The 14,843-nt window shown below is 37.3% G+C and overlaps 1 protein-coding gene across 6 annotated transcripts in view; it reads left to right on the top strand.

Moving 5' to 3' along the window:
• Positions 1-3,609: 3,609 nt before the first annotated feature.
• Positions 3,610-14,843, top strand: part of VPS13A (vacuolar protein sorting 13 homolog A) — a 238,714-nt gene continuing 227,480 nt past the window's right edge. For 4 of the 6 annotated variants that reach the window (XM_031945506.1, XM_031945510.1, XM_031945507.1 and 1 more), the window contains exon 1: positions 3,611-4,044. In XM_031945506.1, coding sequence (XP_031801366.1) covers positions 3,945-4,044 — 100 coding nt within the window. In that variant the 5' untranslated portion in view covers positions 3,611-3,944. Of the gene's footprint in view, positions 4,045-14,843 lie in introns of all 6 variants that reach the window. The other 2 variants (XR_004230796.1, XM_031945511.1) reach the window with 2 other exon arrangements.

Genomic DNA, 14,843 nt, shown 5'->3' with positions numbered 1-14,843 from the left:
TACACAATTGGCAATGGGTTTTTGAAGAAAAGGTTTCTAGGGTTTCTCTTAAAGGACCAACTATCTTTACAGATGCATACAAATATAATATTTGTGCTGTATACTCTCATGATTTAACTATAAAGAGAGTAGTCAGAACTCCTTTTCAGTTCACCCAGCAGAATGAATTGTATGCAATCATGCTAGCTCTTATTTATTATCTAAGAGATGTAAATATAATATCTGATTTGGCCTATTCAGTAGGTGTGGTACAAAGAATTGCCACAGCCCAAACAAAATCTGTAGCTTCTAATATATATCAGCTCTTTAAGGAACTTCAAGAAAAGTGGGAAGCTAGAATCCATTGAAAAATCAGCTCAATACTCTACATTTTTCTGGCTGAGGAACGGCATTTATATTGTTTGTGTATGCAAATTCCACCTCTGTCACATGCATGACTGGGAAGAACCTTTCCAGGATGGCTACCACACCTTTCCACTCATCTAATTGCTCCTCAAAGCCCCTCTTATTTTGTGGAAGTTTAATCAAGCTCAATGTCATATGCATTTGGGAAATATGGATAAATATGTCTGATCAGCTTCAATGGTCATTTCCTAATCACTTAATCTCTCAGTGTTATGGACAACTCTCTAAGACTTTATGTTGTAGAAATGATATAAATCTTTATTTGCAGAGGGAATTTACTCCTCTGGAAAGTTCCAAATGAAGAAGGGACCCTGAAACTCTAAAAATCCTTCAAGGAGAAATTCTCTTGGATTCTGCCTGCCAGAGGAAAACAAGATAAACAGCTTCATTCTGTTATCTAAGTGGGGGTTGGTCCAGTCCTGAGCTAAAAGAATTCCAACCCTATTCAATTAAAGAAACTCATTCAATTCTATTCAAATTCAGCTCAAGGTGAAACCCAGCTTGCAGCCAAAGACCTCCTTATAAAAATGGCAATTAAAAATTCACTTCTCTGCAGAGGTTCTAGATCTGCCAGCTATGCCATGCTTGCTATGCCAAGGAGGTCCCTGCCCACTGGAATAATATTCTTTTCCAGTGCTACCCTCTCTTTATTCCTACTTATTTCCCTAACGAGACTTTAGGTCTCTCTGTCAGGATTTCTAACCTTATTTCCCAATCCCTATAATAAACCTCTTTTATCAATCTAGGTTTTTGGGTTTGTAAATTCCTTTACAGAGAATCCCTACACTGCCAGAAGGGGTTTCCCCAAACTCCCTACCCTTTTGCTGAATCCCAAGGGGTGTAGGGGAGCCAAACCTCTCCATTTGGTTTCCTGAACTCCGAACCTGCCACTAGACTTTATCATTTAACTCCTTGACCACCAGAAACTCTAATCTCATTTTGGTTCTTTAAATCTAGACTTTGTCATTTGGTTCCCTACTAAAGGGAACCCCAAAACCTAAACCTCATCATATACACCAATGAAATCCCACCAGTTCCTGTCCCCATCTCAATCTTTGTATTTACAAGAAAAGAATTAGAAAATGCTTCTAATAAGCATGTTTCACAGACAATTTATAATCTTTCAATCAGGTTGAGAAGACAAAATAAAACTGTAAATGGGTGCAGAGCTGAAAGTCAAATGGAAATGTGTGGGACAGGTTGGGTGCAAGACTCCCTTTCCCAATCAGAGACATCAGCAGTTATAAAGAGAAAGCATTTATTTAATCTCTGCAGGGAGAGGCCCAGACATACCTGGGAGGCATCCCAACTTCCACCATGTGCGCTTGGAACCTGGCCAGCTTCTGGCTAGTCCAGGTTTTAAAAGCAAAAGACACTAGCCTTCTCATTGGTTAGACTAAAAGGACGTAACCATCCTTGGCCAATGGTCACTAATGCTGGCTGCCTCCTACAGGTCCCCTTGCTTCCTGCAGCTTTCTGTATCTCCAGATTCAAAGTTCATCCCTCCAGAGATCAAATGATCTCCCAAGGTCCCATTCTGGGAACATGTGACAATACTGAGAAATACTTCATGCAATCAGTCCCATTCAGAAGGGTCCTACAGTTGGGAATGGAGAGTAGATTGATGAAGGCATTGTTGTCTCAGAACAAGAAACACTAGTAATGGAATATTTTAGTAACAAGCATTTCAAGCAAGCAAAGTAATTGTCCTTGCCCTGGCTGGAGACAACATTTTTTTTCTTTATAAGAATATTTTCATATAGGTTTTTCAAGTTAGGAAGACAATCTTCTCACAGACTTTGCAGTACTTAAAAGTACAGCTCCTAAGCATCGTCTGAGAAAAAATGCCAGACCTAGAGCCTTGAGTTCCTAAACTTGCCTGAGAATTAAAGGAACCAGAGACATTTTTGCCTCTTAGTGAAAACTTATTTATCTTGTATATAGAATGCTTTGTCTTTATTTGTTTGCATATTGTTTCCCCTGTGGGATAGTAAAGGCTTTTACTTTTTTTTAAATTCCCCGTACTTAGGACAATTCCTGGTATGTTTATTGATTAGTCTGATAGCATCTGAATTGGATTCCTTTATGAGGGACCCTAGGAGGTAGAACCGGAAGGGATTTCATACTCATCTAGTTCACCTCCCTAACTTGAGTGACGAACTGACTTGCCCAAATTCCCACAGGTAATGAGGAGGGTCGGTGGAACCTTCGCCCTCTGATCACAGAGCAAGCCAGCAATCCCGATCCTCACTGCCCCAAGATGGACTTCTAAAGTCGCTCCTTTCTCAGGTTATGATCTTGGAATAGTTAAAAAAAGAAAAACAAAAAACAAAACCAAAAACCCCCCCAAAACCTTTTACGATAAAAGTCAAGGGGGCTGGAGCTGCTAACTCCACATTTACTTCCAGTCAGGATTATAGGTTATTATGTCTGTCATTGATTAAGCAGCATTTACTACGCTTCCATTATATTCCACGCACAGGGCTAAAGCGCTGGGGATTACAAAAAAAAAGCAAAAACAGCGCTCCCAAGGAACTCCCGCTAAAGAGCTAGTTCCCAGGAAGCCCTTGGCTGTGACCTTGGCCGCCCCCGCCCCCGCCCCCACAGTTTCTTGTCAGAAATCAGTCAGTTGATAAAACTGTGGCTCCCGTAGAGACATCGCACTGCCCCTCCCGGCCGTTGTGGCTCTCGGGAGGGGGAGGGGAACCCGCTAGGGTGTAACCGTCGCCTTGCGCGACCGCCCACGCGCCTGCAACTCGGGTCACTTTTACGCGTCCACCCAAGCCTGAAAGACCAGCCCGGGGGTGGAAGGTGGTGGGGAGCTCAAAGTTTACTTAAAGAGGTGGCACCCAAAGTCATCGAGAACTAGCTTCGGAGCACGTGCTCGGTTGCCCAGACAACCCGGAGGGGGGGAGAATGGAAGACCCGTCAGTCACCCGCGCCACGGGCTAGGGAGGAGCCACGGGCTAGGGAGGAGCCACGGGCTAGGGAGGAGCCACGGGCTGGGGAGGAGCCACGGGCTGGGGAGGAGCCACGGGCTAGGGAGGAGCCTCGGGCTGGGGAGGAGCCACGGGCTAGGGAGGAGCCACGGGCTGGGGAGGAGCCACGGGCTGGGGAGGAGCCACGGGCTAGGGAGGAGCCTCCGGGCCGGAGGACTATTAGGGCTTCAGAAGGGTTCCCTGGCCCTTCCGCGCACGCGCGCGCGTCGCGTTTACTTGGGCCCTCCCCTCTGGGTTCTTTTTTCCCTTCCTCACTCTCCCGTCCTCGTGCCTTCGCGCACGCGTTTTCCAGCTGATCTCTTAGCTGCGCTCCCTCCTCTGAGTCAGCAGCGGCCTCCATCGGCCAGCCCCTTTCGGCGCCCCTCCCACGGTCCGGGCGGGACCGTGTGTCCTGCGGGCGGTGGCGCCACTGCCCAAGTTGGAGCCGGAATCCAGCGATTTTGGAGAGGTCTCTTCGGGGCTGACAGGTGGCCCGGCGCCGCGGAGGGGAGGAGGAGGACCTGTCGGCCGCGGGGGCGACCTCCGCCCCGGCTGTGGAAGATGGTGTTCGAGTCGGTGGTCGTGGATGTGTTGAATCGGTTCCTGGGTGATTATGTGGTGAACCTGGACACTTCCCAGCTGTCGCTGGGCATCTGGGGAGGTAACAAGACCTCCTGCTCGCCCGGTACCCCTTTCCCCCCGGAGCGCCGGTGCACCGGCTTCCCCTGGCAGAGGCCCCTGGCAGAGGCCCCCGGGCCGTGCGGGACCGCTGTTCGGCCTCCCCACCCCCTCCGCCTCGGAGCCGGCCTTCGGCTCGCGGGCGCATGTGCTCCGGGATCGCGCTCGCACATGCCTACCCACGCGGACACGCCTTCCCTCCGCGCCCCTGGCTTTTTGCTTTGCGTGGCTTCCCCCCGCGAGCCCCTTCCTCCTCTAGGTCCCTCCGTTCCCCTGCAGTCTGGATTGCACCGCTCCCGCTTCTTGGTGACACCTCTGTCCCCGAGACGGTCAGGTTATATAAAGTGGGGAGCGTAGATGGCTCTTCCTTCTTGCCTCGGAATTCTTATTTTTTTGAAAGGGAAAGATATGGAAAACTTAATCTATCCGGACTTTTGCAAGACCTAAGGAAATGGGGTGACGTGAATAAATGCCCCTTTTCCATTATCCCAGCTGCTTTAGTTTAGTTTTTTTTTTTTGAAGGGGAGGAGGAGGATGATTAAGCAAAGAAAAAGGTGCAGGGTCCGTTTTCTTGCTTATTTTGGTTACTTTGCTCCATTTATTGTAACGAGAGACTAGTTAGTACCTCACGTTGCTTAACACGTGAAGGTAAGTCAACTGACATAAAATTTCTTTCTCCTTAACCTAGTTTCACTTAATGGGAGGAGGAGCTTTCGCTTTTATTTGCGTTGCTTGCCTTTCTCTACACTTTTTTAACCTGTGCGTGGCTGATAACTTATCCTGTCACTAGCGTCTATTCCTCTGTGCCTTGGCCTTTTGTGTTTAGGAATCCTAACTTTCACAAATTGCTGTAGCATATTAAGAGCGGGCAAAATTCATTTGAAACTAAGTTTAGCCGGCTAATGAAATACTGACCCTTATTTTTTGCTAGTTTGCACTAATACTTGATTTGTTTTAGAGATTTAGTTTTAGTGCTTTTTGTATTTTTGATTTTAGTTTTCTCTACAGTAAGTTTAGGCAGACAAATTAGGCAATAGTTTGTCATTTTACTGACAAACAGGTTAATGGTGAGGTATTTGAAATTAAGGTTAGTTTTTAAATAAATGTCAAAGCTAGTCACTTAAAAAAAGTATTTATCTTTATTTTTATCTTGCTACAGGATTTGCATTTACTGTCTGAAGTTTTTTCCCCTGATTAACTGAATCTTAATGTCAAGAGGGACATAGTTTGGGTGTTGTCTATCAATTTTATTTTTTACTTTACATTGTGATTAATACTGAAATTAGTATAGTTTCTCAGGAGCTAGAAGTAACTGAACTAAGCTAGATTTTAAAATTTCTTTTAATTTCACTCCAATATCTTCATTTTACAAATGGAGACAAAACTAACAAACAACTAATAGGCCGGCTCTTTCCTACCTCAGAAACTGTCTTTAGAATAAATGAGAAATTTTGTGTTCACTAATGGAATTTTGCATTTAAGTTCAAGGTAGTATTGCTGATAATATGTATGATTTAGTTTCATCAGGTATTGTGAAAAGTTCCTTTACAGTTTACAAATAATTCTGTATTTCAAGAAGAGAGTTGCTATATTGGATGCCTGTTATTTGCCCCTGCTGAGAGACTAGGACATTTCACTTGACTGCTTCTGAGGTCCTGCTTCCTTCATTGTAAAGTTGAAGGGATTGTATAAAATGATCTCTCAGATCATTTTCAGTTTTAATAGTATGTAAATATGAAATAAAAAATAGCTTTTAAACTGGCTGGACAACATACACCAGAATTTCAAGTAAAAAAGAAATATATAATTTGGGCATAAAACATTTTGCATATTTGTAGAATGTTTTTGTTAACATTTCTCTCTAGTATTTCAGAAATAGAAACGATGTCATGGATTAAAAATCAATGAGATCATAGATTTCATCTTGCCCATCATTGTCTCAGTGTTGATTTAAATGACTTCTGTAATAAAACCACTTTCACCATTAGCACATTTCTGATATTGAACTTGATATGATATTTCTTGCTTTTTCTGCACATAGTAAGCCTGAAAGGGTTGTGTTCCAAAAACTAATTTTAAGATTTGTTTGCAACTTTTTCAGAGAAACTTATGTTCAGCTTTCCATTTCCAACCTATTTAGTATGTTACTTAGTTGAACTATATGTAGTAAGTATTGTTTGATTTCTAAGTCCTAGGAGCTGTAGGGGGAAGGATGATTTATGTTGGTACCAGCTAGTATTTTAATGTAAATAAATTATTATTATTATTATTATTATTTTTAAAGTGAATCAGCATTATTCATTGGATAGAGAGCTAGCCTCAGAGTCAAGAAGACCTTGAGTTCTTAAGCTGTGATCCAGGGCAAATGCACTGAGTTACTTTGAAACTATAGATTGCAGCTAAAGTGACACTTGCTGGGGTGGAGAGTTTCTCATCCTAGGGTTATGTTTATGAGTGAAATCATAGTTCCAATCCCTATCCTTATCCTGCTATTTCCTATTTCCTGGTCTTCAGCACACAAGTGACTATAATCTATCTACTTTTGTACTCTGCTAAAGTCTTCAGTACTACCTAACATCTCTTAGAAATAGTTTTTTGACTTCACCGTTAAAATTTTAATCTCAATGACAGTATAATAAATGTTCAGAGGAATGCTCAGTTCAGAGAGTGAACTAACTCGTGATTGTTAATAATAACTCCAATACATTCCCAGAGCTTTTAGGGATTTAAAAAAATACATTTTTACTTATATCCTTTGTTTTTATATCAGCTACCATTTCCATGTTATCATTTCTCCCTTCTTCTTCCCTGAGAATTATCCCTTATAACAAAGAATTAAAAAAAAAAAAAGGAAAAAAAAACTCACCTCACTTGATCACCAAAGCTAATTACATTAATCAAGGTCATTATATATAATCTTCTTCATTTGTAGTTCCTTTCAAGAAACAAAAAGATCTCTTTTTTTTAGGACCAAGCTTGGTCGTTATAATTTCACAGCAGTTTGTTACCTTATGTTTTATTGTTCTTTATGTTTGCATCATATTTATTGTTTTTCTGATTCTGCTTACTTTGCATGTCTTCCCATGCTTCTCTGTATTCATGTTTATTTTTCACATTGCTGTTTGTTTACTCATTCAGCAGTCTTTGTGGTTACTCAATTATTTCAGTCAAGTCCTGATTCTTCGTGACCTCATTTGGGATTTTTTGGGAAAGATACTGGAGTGCTTTGCCATTTCCTTCTCCATGTCATTTCACAGATGAGGAGATTGAGGCCAAAAGGGTTAATTGACTGGTCCAGGGTAGTAACACAGCTAGTAAAATGTCTGAAGCCAGATTTGAACTCCAGAAGATGTCTTCCAAATTCCATTCCTTAGGCTGTATCCACTGAACCACCTACTCTTCCCCTCTTCCTCCCTTTCATTAGTAGGTGAGCATCTAATTTGTTTCTGGTCTTTGCTACTGCAGAGTATTGCCAAAAATATTCTGTATATTTCTTTTTGTCATTGAGTTACTTGGGATATATGTGCCAAGTCATGGATGGGATCTCTGATAGAATCCCAAATTGATTTTCAGAATGGTTTGACCAATAATTCACAGTCTTACCAGCAGTGGGCTTTTCTTTATACAATCCTTTGCCCATTTTTTGTCATCTTTGCTAATAATTTGTTGGGTTGAGCCAAAACCTCTCAATGTTGTTTTGATTTGGAATTCTCACCTTATTTCTTCTTATTAGTAATTTAGAACTTTCTTCCATATGATTGTTAATGGTTTGCAGTTCTTCTTTGGAGAACTCTGTGCATATCTTTAATATGGCTGTGGAAAATGGCTTATGACCATATAAATATTTGTGTTTCCTGTATAGTTCTTATATTGGACCCTTATCTGAAATATTTGATTTGAAATTTTTCCCCTAATTGATTGCTTTTCTCCTGATTTTAGATGTGTGTGTGTGTGTGTAATTGTGTATAAAAACTTTACAATTTCATGTAATTGAAATGTTCTCATATTTCAGGGATTTTAAGCCTTTTTTGTTTGTTTATAAATATATTTCTGTGTATTTGTGATTATAAAGAAAACCAATTTTTTTTTTTTTTTTTGGAATAGTTATATAAATATTTAAAAAGAGTCATGGACCCTTGCTTTATTTGGTTATAGTTTCTTCATAGAATTTTTAAATATATTTTATTATATATTTCTTTATATAATATGTAATTCTGCATATAATTTTATTGGTGTTATAGTTTCATAATCTTTTATTTTCTAAATAAGTGTTATTGTTGCTTTTTACTTTTCCATCACAGCTGTTCCAGATATCACATAGACACACACACACACTAACAAAGAAAAATAGTTAAAAAAACAAAACAATACAGTGACTGTATATGCAAGTGTGCTCTTGTGGTACTTCCATCTCCTCTACTGCAAGTGGATTGGTGTTTCCATATCTCTGCGCTAGGACCAAGATTCTGGGGATTTAACAATATGTATTTGTTTGTATTTACTATTAGTGTCTTGTTTACTTTTTAAGTCTTTTCTGTTTCTTTGTATATATCTTATGTTCTAGTTATGCAATTGTCTCCCTTCCCAAATTCCCTAATTTTATTAGGTTATTTAAATTGATTCTGTATTTTATAGTTATGATTCTTATCCTCTTTGGTCAAGTTAGCACTTTCTCATAAGTATTTTATGTCACTGACTAAAATTCATTTTTCTTTGCAAGTTAGGAAAACCCAGCATGACTTTAGTGGCAATCTTTTAAAAGAGCACCATCAACACGTTTATTAATCGAGCATTTATTCTGTATTTTATAGTTATGATTCTTATCCTCTTTGGTCAAGTTAGCATTTTCTCATAAGTATTTTATGTCACTGACTAAAATTCATTTTTCTTTGCAAGTTAGGAAAACCCAGCATGACTTTAGTGGCAATCTTTTAAAAGAGCACCATCAACACATTTATTAATCGAGCATTTATTTTGAGCTTGGCCTTGGGTTAGGCACAATAAAAGATGTCAAACTGTATAGAAGTAGGACCTGACTTCTAAATTGGATTAGTCTTGAGAAAAGTTTTATTTTGGCTATGATATTTGAACTAGGCATTAAAGGATAGCAGATTGATAAGTGAGGGGCATTTCTGATTATGAGGATGATTCCTCAAAGAATACATTTTATCAAGATGATCTGTGACAATCTCATATTCATTTTTATGTATCAAAACACTTGAACAAATTTTAGTGCTCTTTATCCATTAAAAATATAGATAGTTGGATATTTTGAAAAATCAGCATTAGTAAAGTTAGTAGCATTTCTTCCTATAAGACCTTTAATAAGGTTTACTTTACCTCATTTGGGTGATATATTTTGCAAAATATAATTATGTCTCTCAGTGTTTTACAAAAATTTTTAGGTGGGATGCTTTCTTCTCTTTAATTTAATTCTAAGGTTTTGTTTTGTAAATATTACATTTATTGCATGATCATTTATGTAGAATCCAAATTTACTGAGCATGATCTCAGACTTGATGGGATTTTGTAATTGAAAAATTTATTTCATATTTTGTGGATGTGGGTGTGGATTTTAGCGGGAGGTATCAGATGACTCCTGGTGGGAAAAGCCCTTTTACTAAGGTAGAATAGCATTGGTCTTGCAATTTATAGTTTTAAGTTATAAGTTTAATTTAAGAATTAAGAGTTTGTACCACTTATTGCCTTGAGCATAATATGTTGAAGTATATACTTTGATGAGCTTTTACTTAAATAATTCTTTTAAAATTTAATTAAAAAGGTTTTATTTATACTGTACTGAACATATCTATGATTCTTATAGTATGGGAAAAATAATTAGAATTAATGTTGTGATATGCAGAACAATTTGTAGGGGACATAAAAAGTTTTAATGAGAATATATGTAATAACAATAGTGAGCAGCATTTTTCAGAATATAAGTATTATTTAAAACTTAATTGCTATCCAGAGTTTTTGAATGACTAGACACTGTGGTTTTTTTTTTGTTTTTTTTTTTTATTCAAGTGACTAGGCATATAGCATAGGATTTTCATTTAGGCTTATAATTTTATTTACTCTTAATGTGCTAATTGTATATTTTGCATATTTGTATATTGTAATAGGAATGCTGGTTCTGTTGGAAATAGTTAATGGAGTAAACATTTAAATTGATTAGTCTCTTCTACTTAAATTTACATGCACTTAAATCAATACATTTTTAAAAATCATTTGAATATTAACAATATATGATATTCCATGCCCTTAATAACTATTCTCTGCAAAGAAGTCAGAAAAGTGCATTAATTATTTATTTTCAGGGCCTAGATTCTTGGTCTTTATAATTAACATGGAATTCAGTTTTTCATCTTTCCAAGATAGGGCATTGATATTCTATTTTATTAATGTAACAATATTTGGTTAGTTAATAAGTGGACATCTTTATTTCTAATTTTTTGCTACCATAAAAAGTGCTGGTATAAATATTTTGGTGTAGGTAGGAGACTTTTTTTCATGTGATTTGTCTAGCAGAGGTTCTTTGGATCACCTCAGAGTGGTTTTGATGTGCATTCCTCTAATTTTTAGTAATTAAGAACAGTCTTTCTGTGATTGTTAATACTGTAGATAGCAAATATTTTTTGGAAAACTGTTCATATCATTTGAATACTTGGCCTAAAGGGAATGATTCTGTATCTTAGATACTGGTTCATCTATCTTCTTTATCTTGAACTTTAGATCTTTATCAGGGGTATTTGATTACATATTTCCACCCCACCCCACCCCCATTCCCCTTCACCACTTGTTATCTTGGCTGAGTTCAAAAGTTTTTTTAATTTTCTGTAATCAATATTAATTATTTTATCTTTTTTGATTACTTCCATTCTTTTGTTAAGTATTCTTCCTGTAACTATACATCTTATCTGATTCTCTTCTAATTCTCTTTAGTAGTGTGAGTAATATTCAATTCATGTTTTCACTTTTATTCTATTCTGATTTATGGCATAAAGTGTTTGTTGGGCCATCTGTTTTTCAGTTTTTCTAATAATTCTTATCAAAGAATTCTTTCCCAAGTAATTTTCATTCTTATGTTTATTGAACACTGAGTTATCAAAAAATTAAATTTGTTTCTGATTCTTAATTGCTTTGTTCTATTTTATTATAACATTATGCAAGACAGTTTTCGCTTTATGTAAATTTGCATTATGGAAAGAATTCTTTAAATAAAACTGCATTTCCCCCAAATGTCTGTCAACTTTACAGTACCATTGCTAATTCTTTGCTTGTGATCTTGCTTCAGAACCTTGGCTAGGTGCTTTGTTTCATGTCCCCATCTACTCAAAAAGCCCTAAAATAAAAACAACATGAAAGCAAAAGCCTTCTAGTGAAAGATCCACTGTCTTCACAGAATCCAGGCCTTGGCTTGAGACTCCTGCCCTTCTACCTGTGTCTGTCTTCTGTCTGTCCTTTCTGGTGTGCTTTTCTGCCCCCCCATTTGTCTGCCCCCATTTCTGCATGTTGCCTATCCTCTTCTATCTTCCACTTTGTCCAGATCCTATGAATCTTCTCTTCTCCCCTTGGTTTTGGCTAGGTCTCCTGTCCTTCACTGACCCCTGCTGTGGTTCTTCCTACTCTTTTCTGTCCCTGGCACCCATGCATCCTGGAACCGTTGCTAACAATCACAGAAAGACTGTTCTTAATTACTAAAAATTAGAGAAATGCACATCAAAACCACTCTGAGGTGATCCAAAGAACCTCTGCTAGAAAATCACCTGAAAAAAAGTCTACCTACACCAAAAAACATTGATACCAGCACTTTTTATGGTAGCAAAAAATTAGAAATAAAGATGTCCAATTTATTAACTAACCAAATATCATTAAATTGATTACATTACCTTAATAAAAACCCCTTTCCTCTTTCCCTCCTTTCCTTTTCCATTTTGTGGGCAAATTCATATTTCATAAAAATTGTATGTGGAGGACTTTGGAAGGGTAAAACATGAACTGTGTAATGTAATTGAAGTTAACCATCCTCATTTATTCCTACACCACCTCCTTCCTCTTTATTTCCATTGACATTTATCTTTTGTTTTCCTAATTATTAGATTACAGTACAACTCTGCCATTAGCAACAAATACCTAGATAGACATTTGATTCTTTAAAGAATGTTTTATAAAGGTGTTTGTGTCTTGAGTGTGTTTCAATAGATAGAATTGAAGAGACTTTATGCATTTTTGAGTGGAATTTTCTGTTATTTACATATTAAAAAATTCTATATAGAAATACTTTTGATTTTTTGGTAGATATACTTCATATTCTGCAACTTTGCTAAATTATCACTTGAGAGCTAAGGTTTTTTTAGATGTTTCTCTAGGATTTTTAAGTAAACTATCATATCAAAGTACAAATATAAATAATCTTGTTTTTTCTTTGTCCAGATTTACACCTTTAACTTCCTTCTTCTGTTTTGTCATTTTATTGACAGAGAACTATGTCAGAGAAATGAATAAAGGGACATTCTTTTATTTTTGTATTGATTTGGAAAATTCTAATATTTCCTTACTGTATTTATGATTGAAACTTGGTTTTAGACATCATTCTCCTTCCCCTTTTCGCCCAGGCAATTGGGGTTAAGTGACTTGCCCAGGGTCACTAGCCAGGAAGTGTTAAGTGTCTGAGGTCAGATGGTGCTCCTGACTTCAGGGCTGATGCTCTATCCACTGCTCCATCTTGCTGCTAATTTTTTAGCATTTTTTAGGATAATAGAAATGTCCCTAACCTCCATGGCTATTATATCTTGTTGTTTTAGCATAAATGTGTTGCATTTTCTCGACTTTTTTTTTTTTTTTTTTAATCTATTGAGATGATCATGTTTTGGGGGGCATTTTTGTGAAAATATTCTCTTTAAAATATTTTCATTTATTTTGCTAATGATGAATCATCTATGTCTGATGTAAATTTAAAGTGCTTATGCTTAATAGTTTTTGGCCATATTACTGTAGCCGTGTTTCCCTTGTAGTTTATTTAAATTTAGTTATCACTGTTTGTAGTGGCCAGAAGCTGGAAAATGAATGGATGCCCATCAATTGGAGAATGGTTGAGTAAATTGTGGTATATGAATGTTATGGAATATTATTGTTCTGTAAGAAATGACCAGCAGGACGAATACAGAGAGGATTGGTGAGACTTACATGAACTGATGCTGAGCGAAATGAGCAGAACCAGGAAATCATTATATACCTCAACAACGATACTGTATGAGGATGTATTCTGATGGAAGTGGATTTCTTCAACAAAGACAAGATCTAACTTAGTTTCAATTGATCAAGGATGGACAGAAGCAGCTACACCCAAAGAAAAGAACACTAGGAAATGAATGTAAACTGCTTGCATTTTTGTTCTTCTTCCCACATTATTTATACCTTCTAAATCCAATTCTCCCTGAGCAACAAGAAAACTGTTTGGTTCTGCACACATATATTGTATCCAAGATCTACTGTAATCTATTTAACATGTATAGGACTGCTTGCCATCTTTGGGGAGAGGGTGGAGGGAGGGAGGGGAAAAATCGGAACAGAAGTGAGTGCAAGGGATAATGTTGTAAAAAATTACGTTGGCATGGGTTCTGTCAATAAAAAGTTATTTAATTAAAAAAAAATAAAAAAAAATAGATTTAGTTATCAGTATTTACTGGTTATGATGAGGTCTAGATATGGGGTACCTAAATGAAATTTGGGTTTAGTTGAGGTCTAGTGGCAGGTTCGAGGTACAGGGAGTCAAATAGAGCTCCCCTGCAACCCCATTGGGTTTGGCGCAAGGATACTGAGTTAAATGAGCTCTAGAAGCAGTGCGAGTCCCCAATAAGAGCATTTATTCGCCCAAAAAGCTAGATTGATAAAGAGGTTTATTATAGGCTTGAAAGTAAGGTTAAAGTATAGTTAAGGAAATAGGTAAAGGTAGAGATAAGAAGGGCACGGGACACAGAGTTCCAGTGGACAGAGGGTCCTGGCATGCCAGTCGTAAGGCTAGCATGTTTGGGACCTCTGCAAAGAGGGTGTTATTCCATTATATTTGTATTCCTCATTTTGTTTAGCCAGTTGCCAGTCAGTGGGAATTTTTGTTTCTAATTCTTTGTTATCACAAAAAGGGCTGCTTATAATATTTTGGTGTATAGGAGGATTTTCTTGTCTATAAACTTAGCAATGGAAATTTTGAGTCTATGGACATTTTAGTCACTTTATTTATTTGCCTCAATTCTAAATATTTCCCAAACTTGTAGTACTGATTTATAGCTTTGCCTACAAAATACTAATGTGCCTATCTTCCCATAGTCCCTCCAACATTACCTATTTCCATCTTTTGCCATCATTGCTACTTTGTAGGGAAATATTTTGGACAAGGAGGAGAAAGGGTGAGAAATTAGAAATGAAAAGAGAGTAGCAAGCAAACGTCTGCTTTTTTGCATTTGTTTGATTTCTTTATGTTCTAACAAGTGATCAATTTCTGTTAAGGTGAAATATATAATTGAGCAGTATGTTTTCTACATGATTCCCTTGCATGATTTCCAGAAGTCTATTATATATTATTTTTGAACTTTTTTTTTTAATCTTTTCTTTGGATTAAACTAATTTTTAAAAGAATGCACTGAAGTCTCCAACAATTATTGTTTTGCCATCTATTTTTACTGATAGCAAAATTAGCTTTTCTTTAAGTAGTCTTATTATCTATGGTGACTTTAAATAAATTTTCCTTTTTTATTGGCACTCTATACTTTAGCCATTCTG

This window comes from Sarcophilus harrisii, chromosome 1, assembly GCF_902635505.1.
Source record: "Sarcophilus harrisii chromosome 1, mSarHar1.11, whole genome shotgun sequence".
NCBI classification, from domain to species: Eukaryota; Metazoa; Chordata; class Mammalia; order Dasyuromorphia; family Dasyuridae; genus Sarcophilus; species Sarcophilus harrisii.
This window is presented reverse-complemented; position numbering and strand designations above follow the sequence as displayed.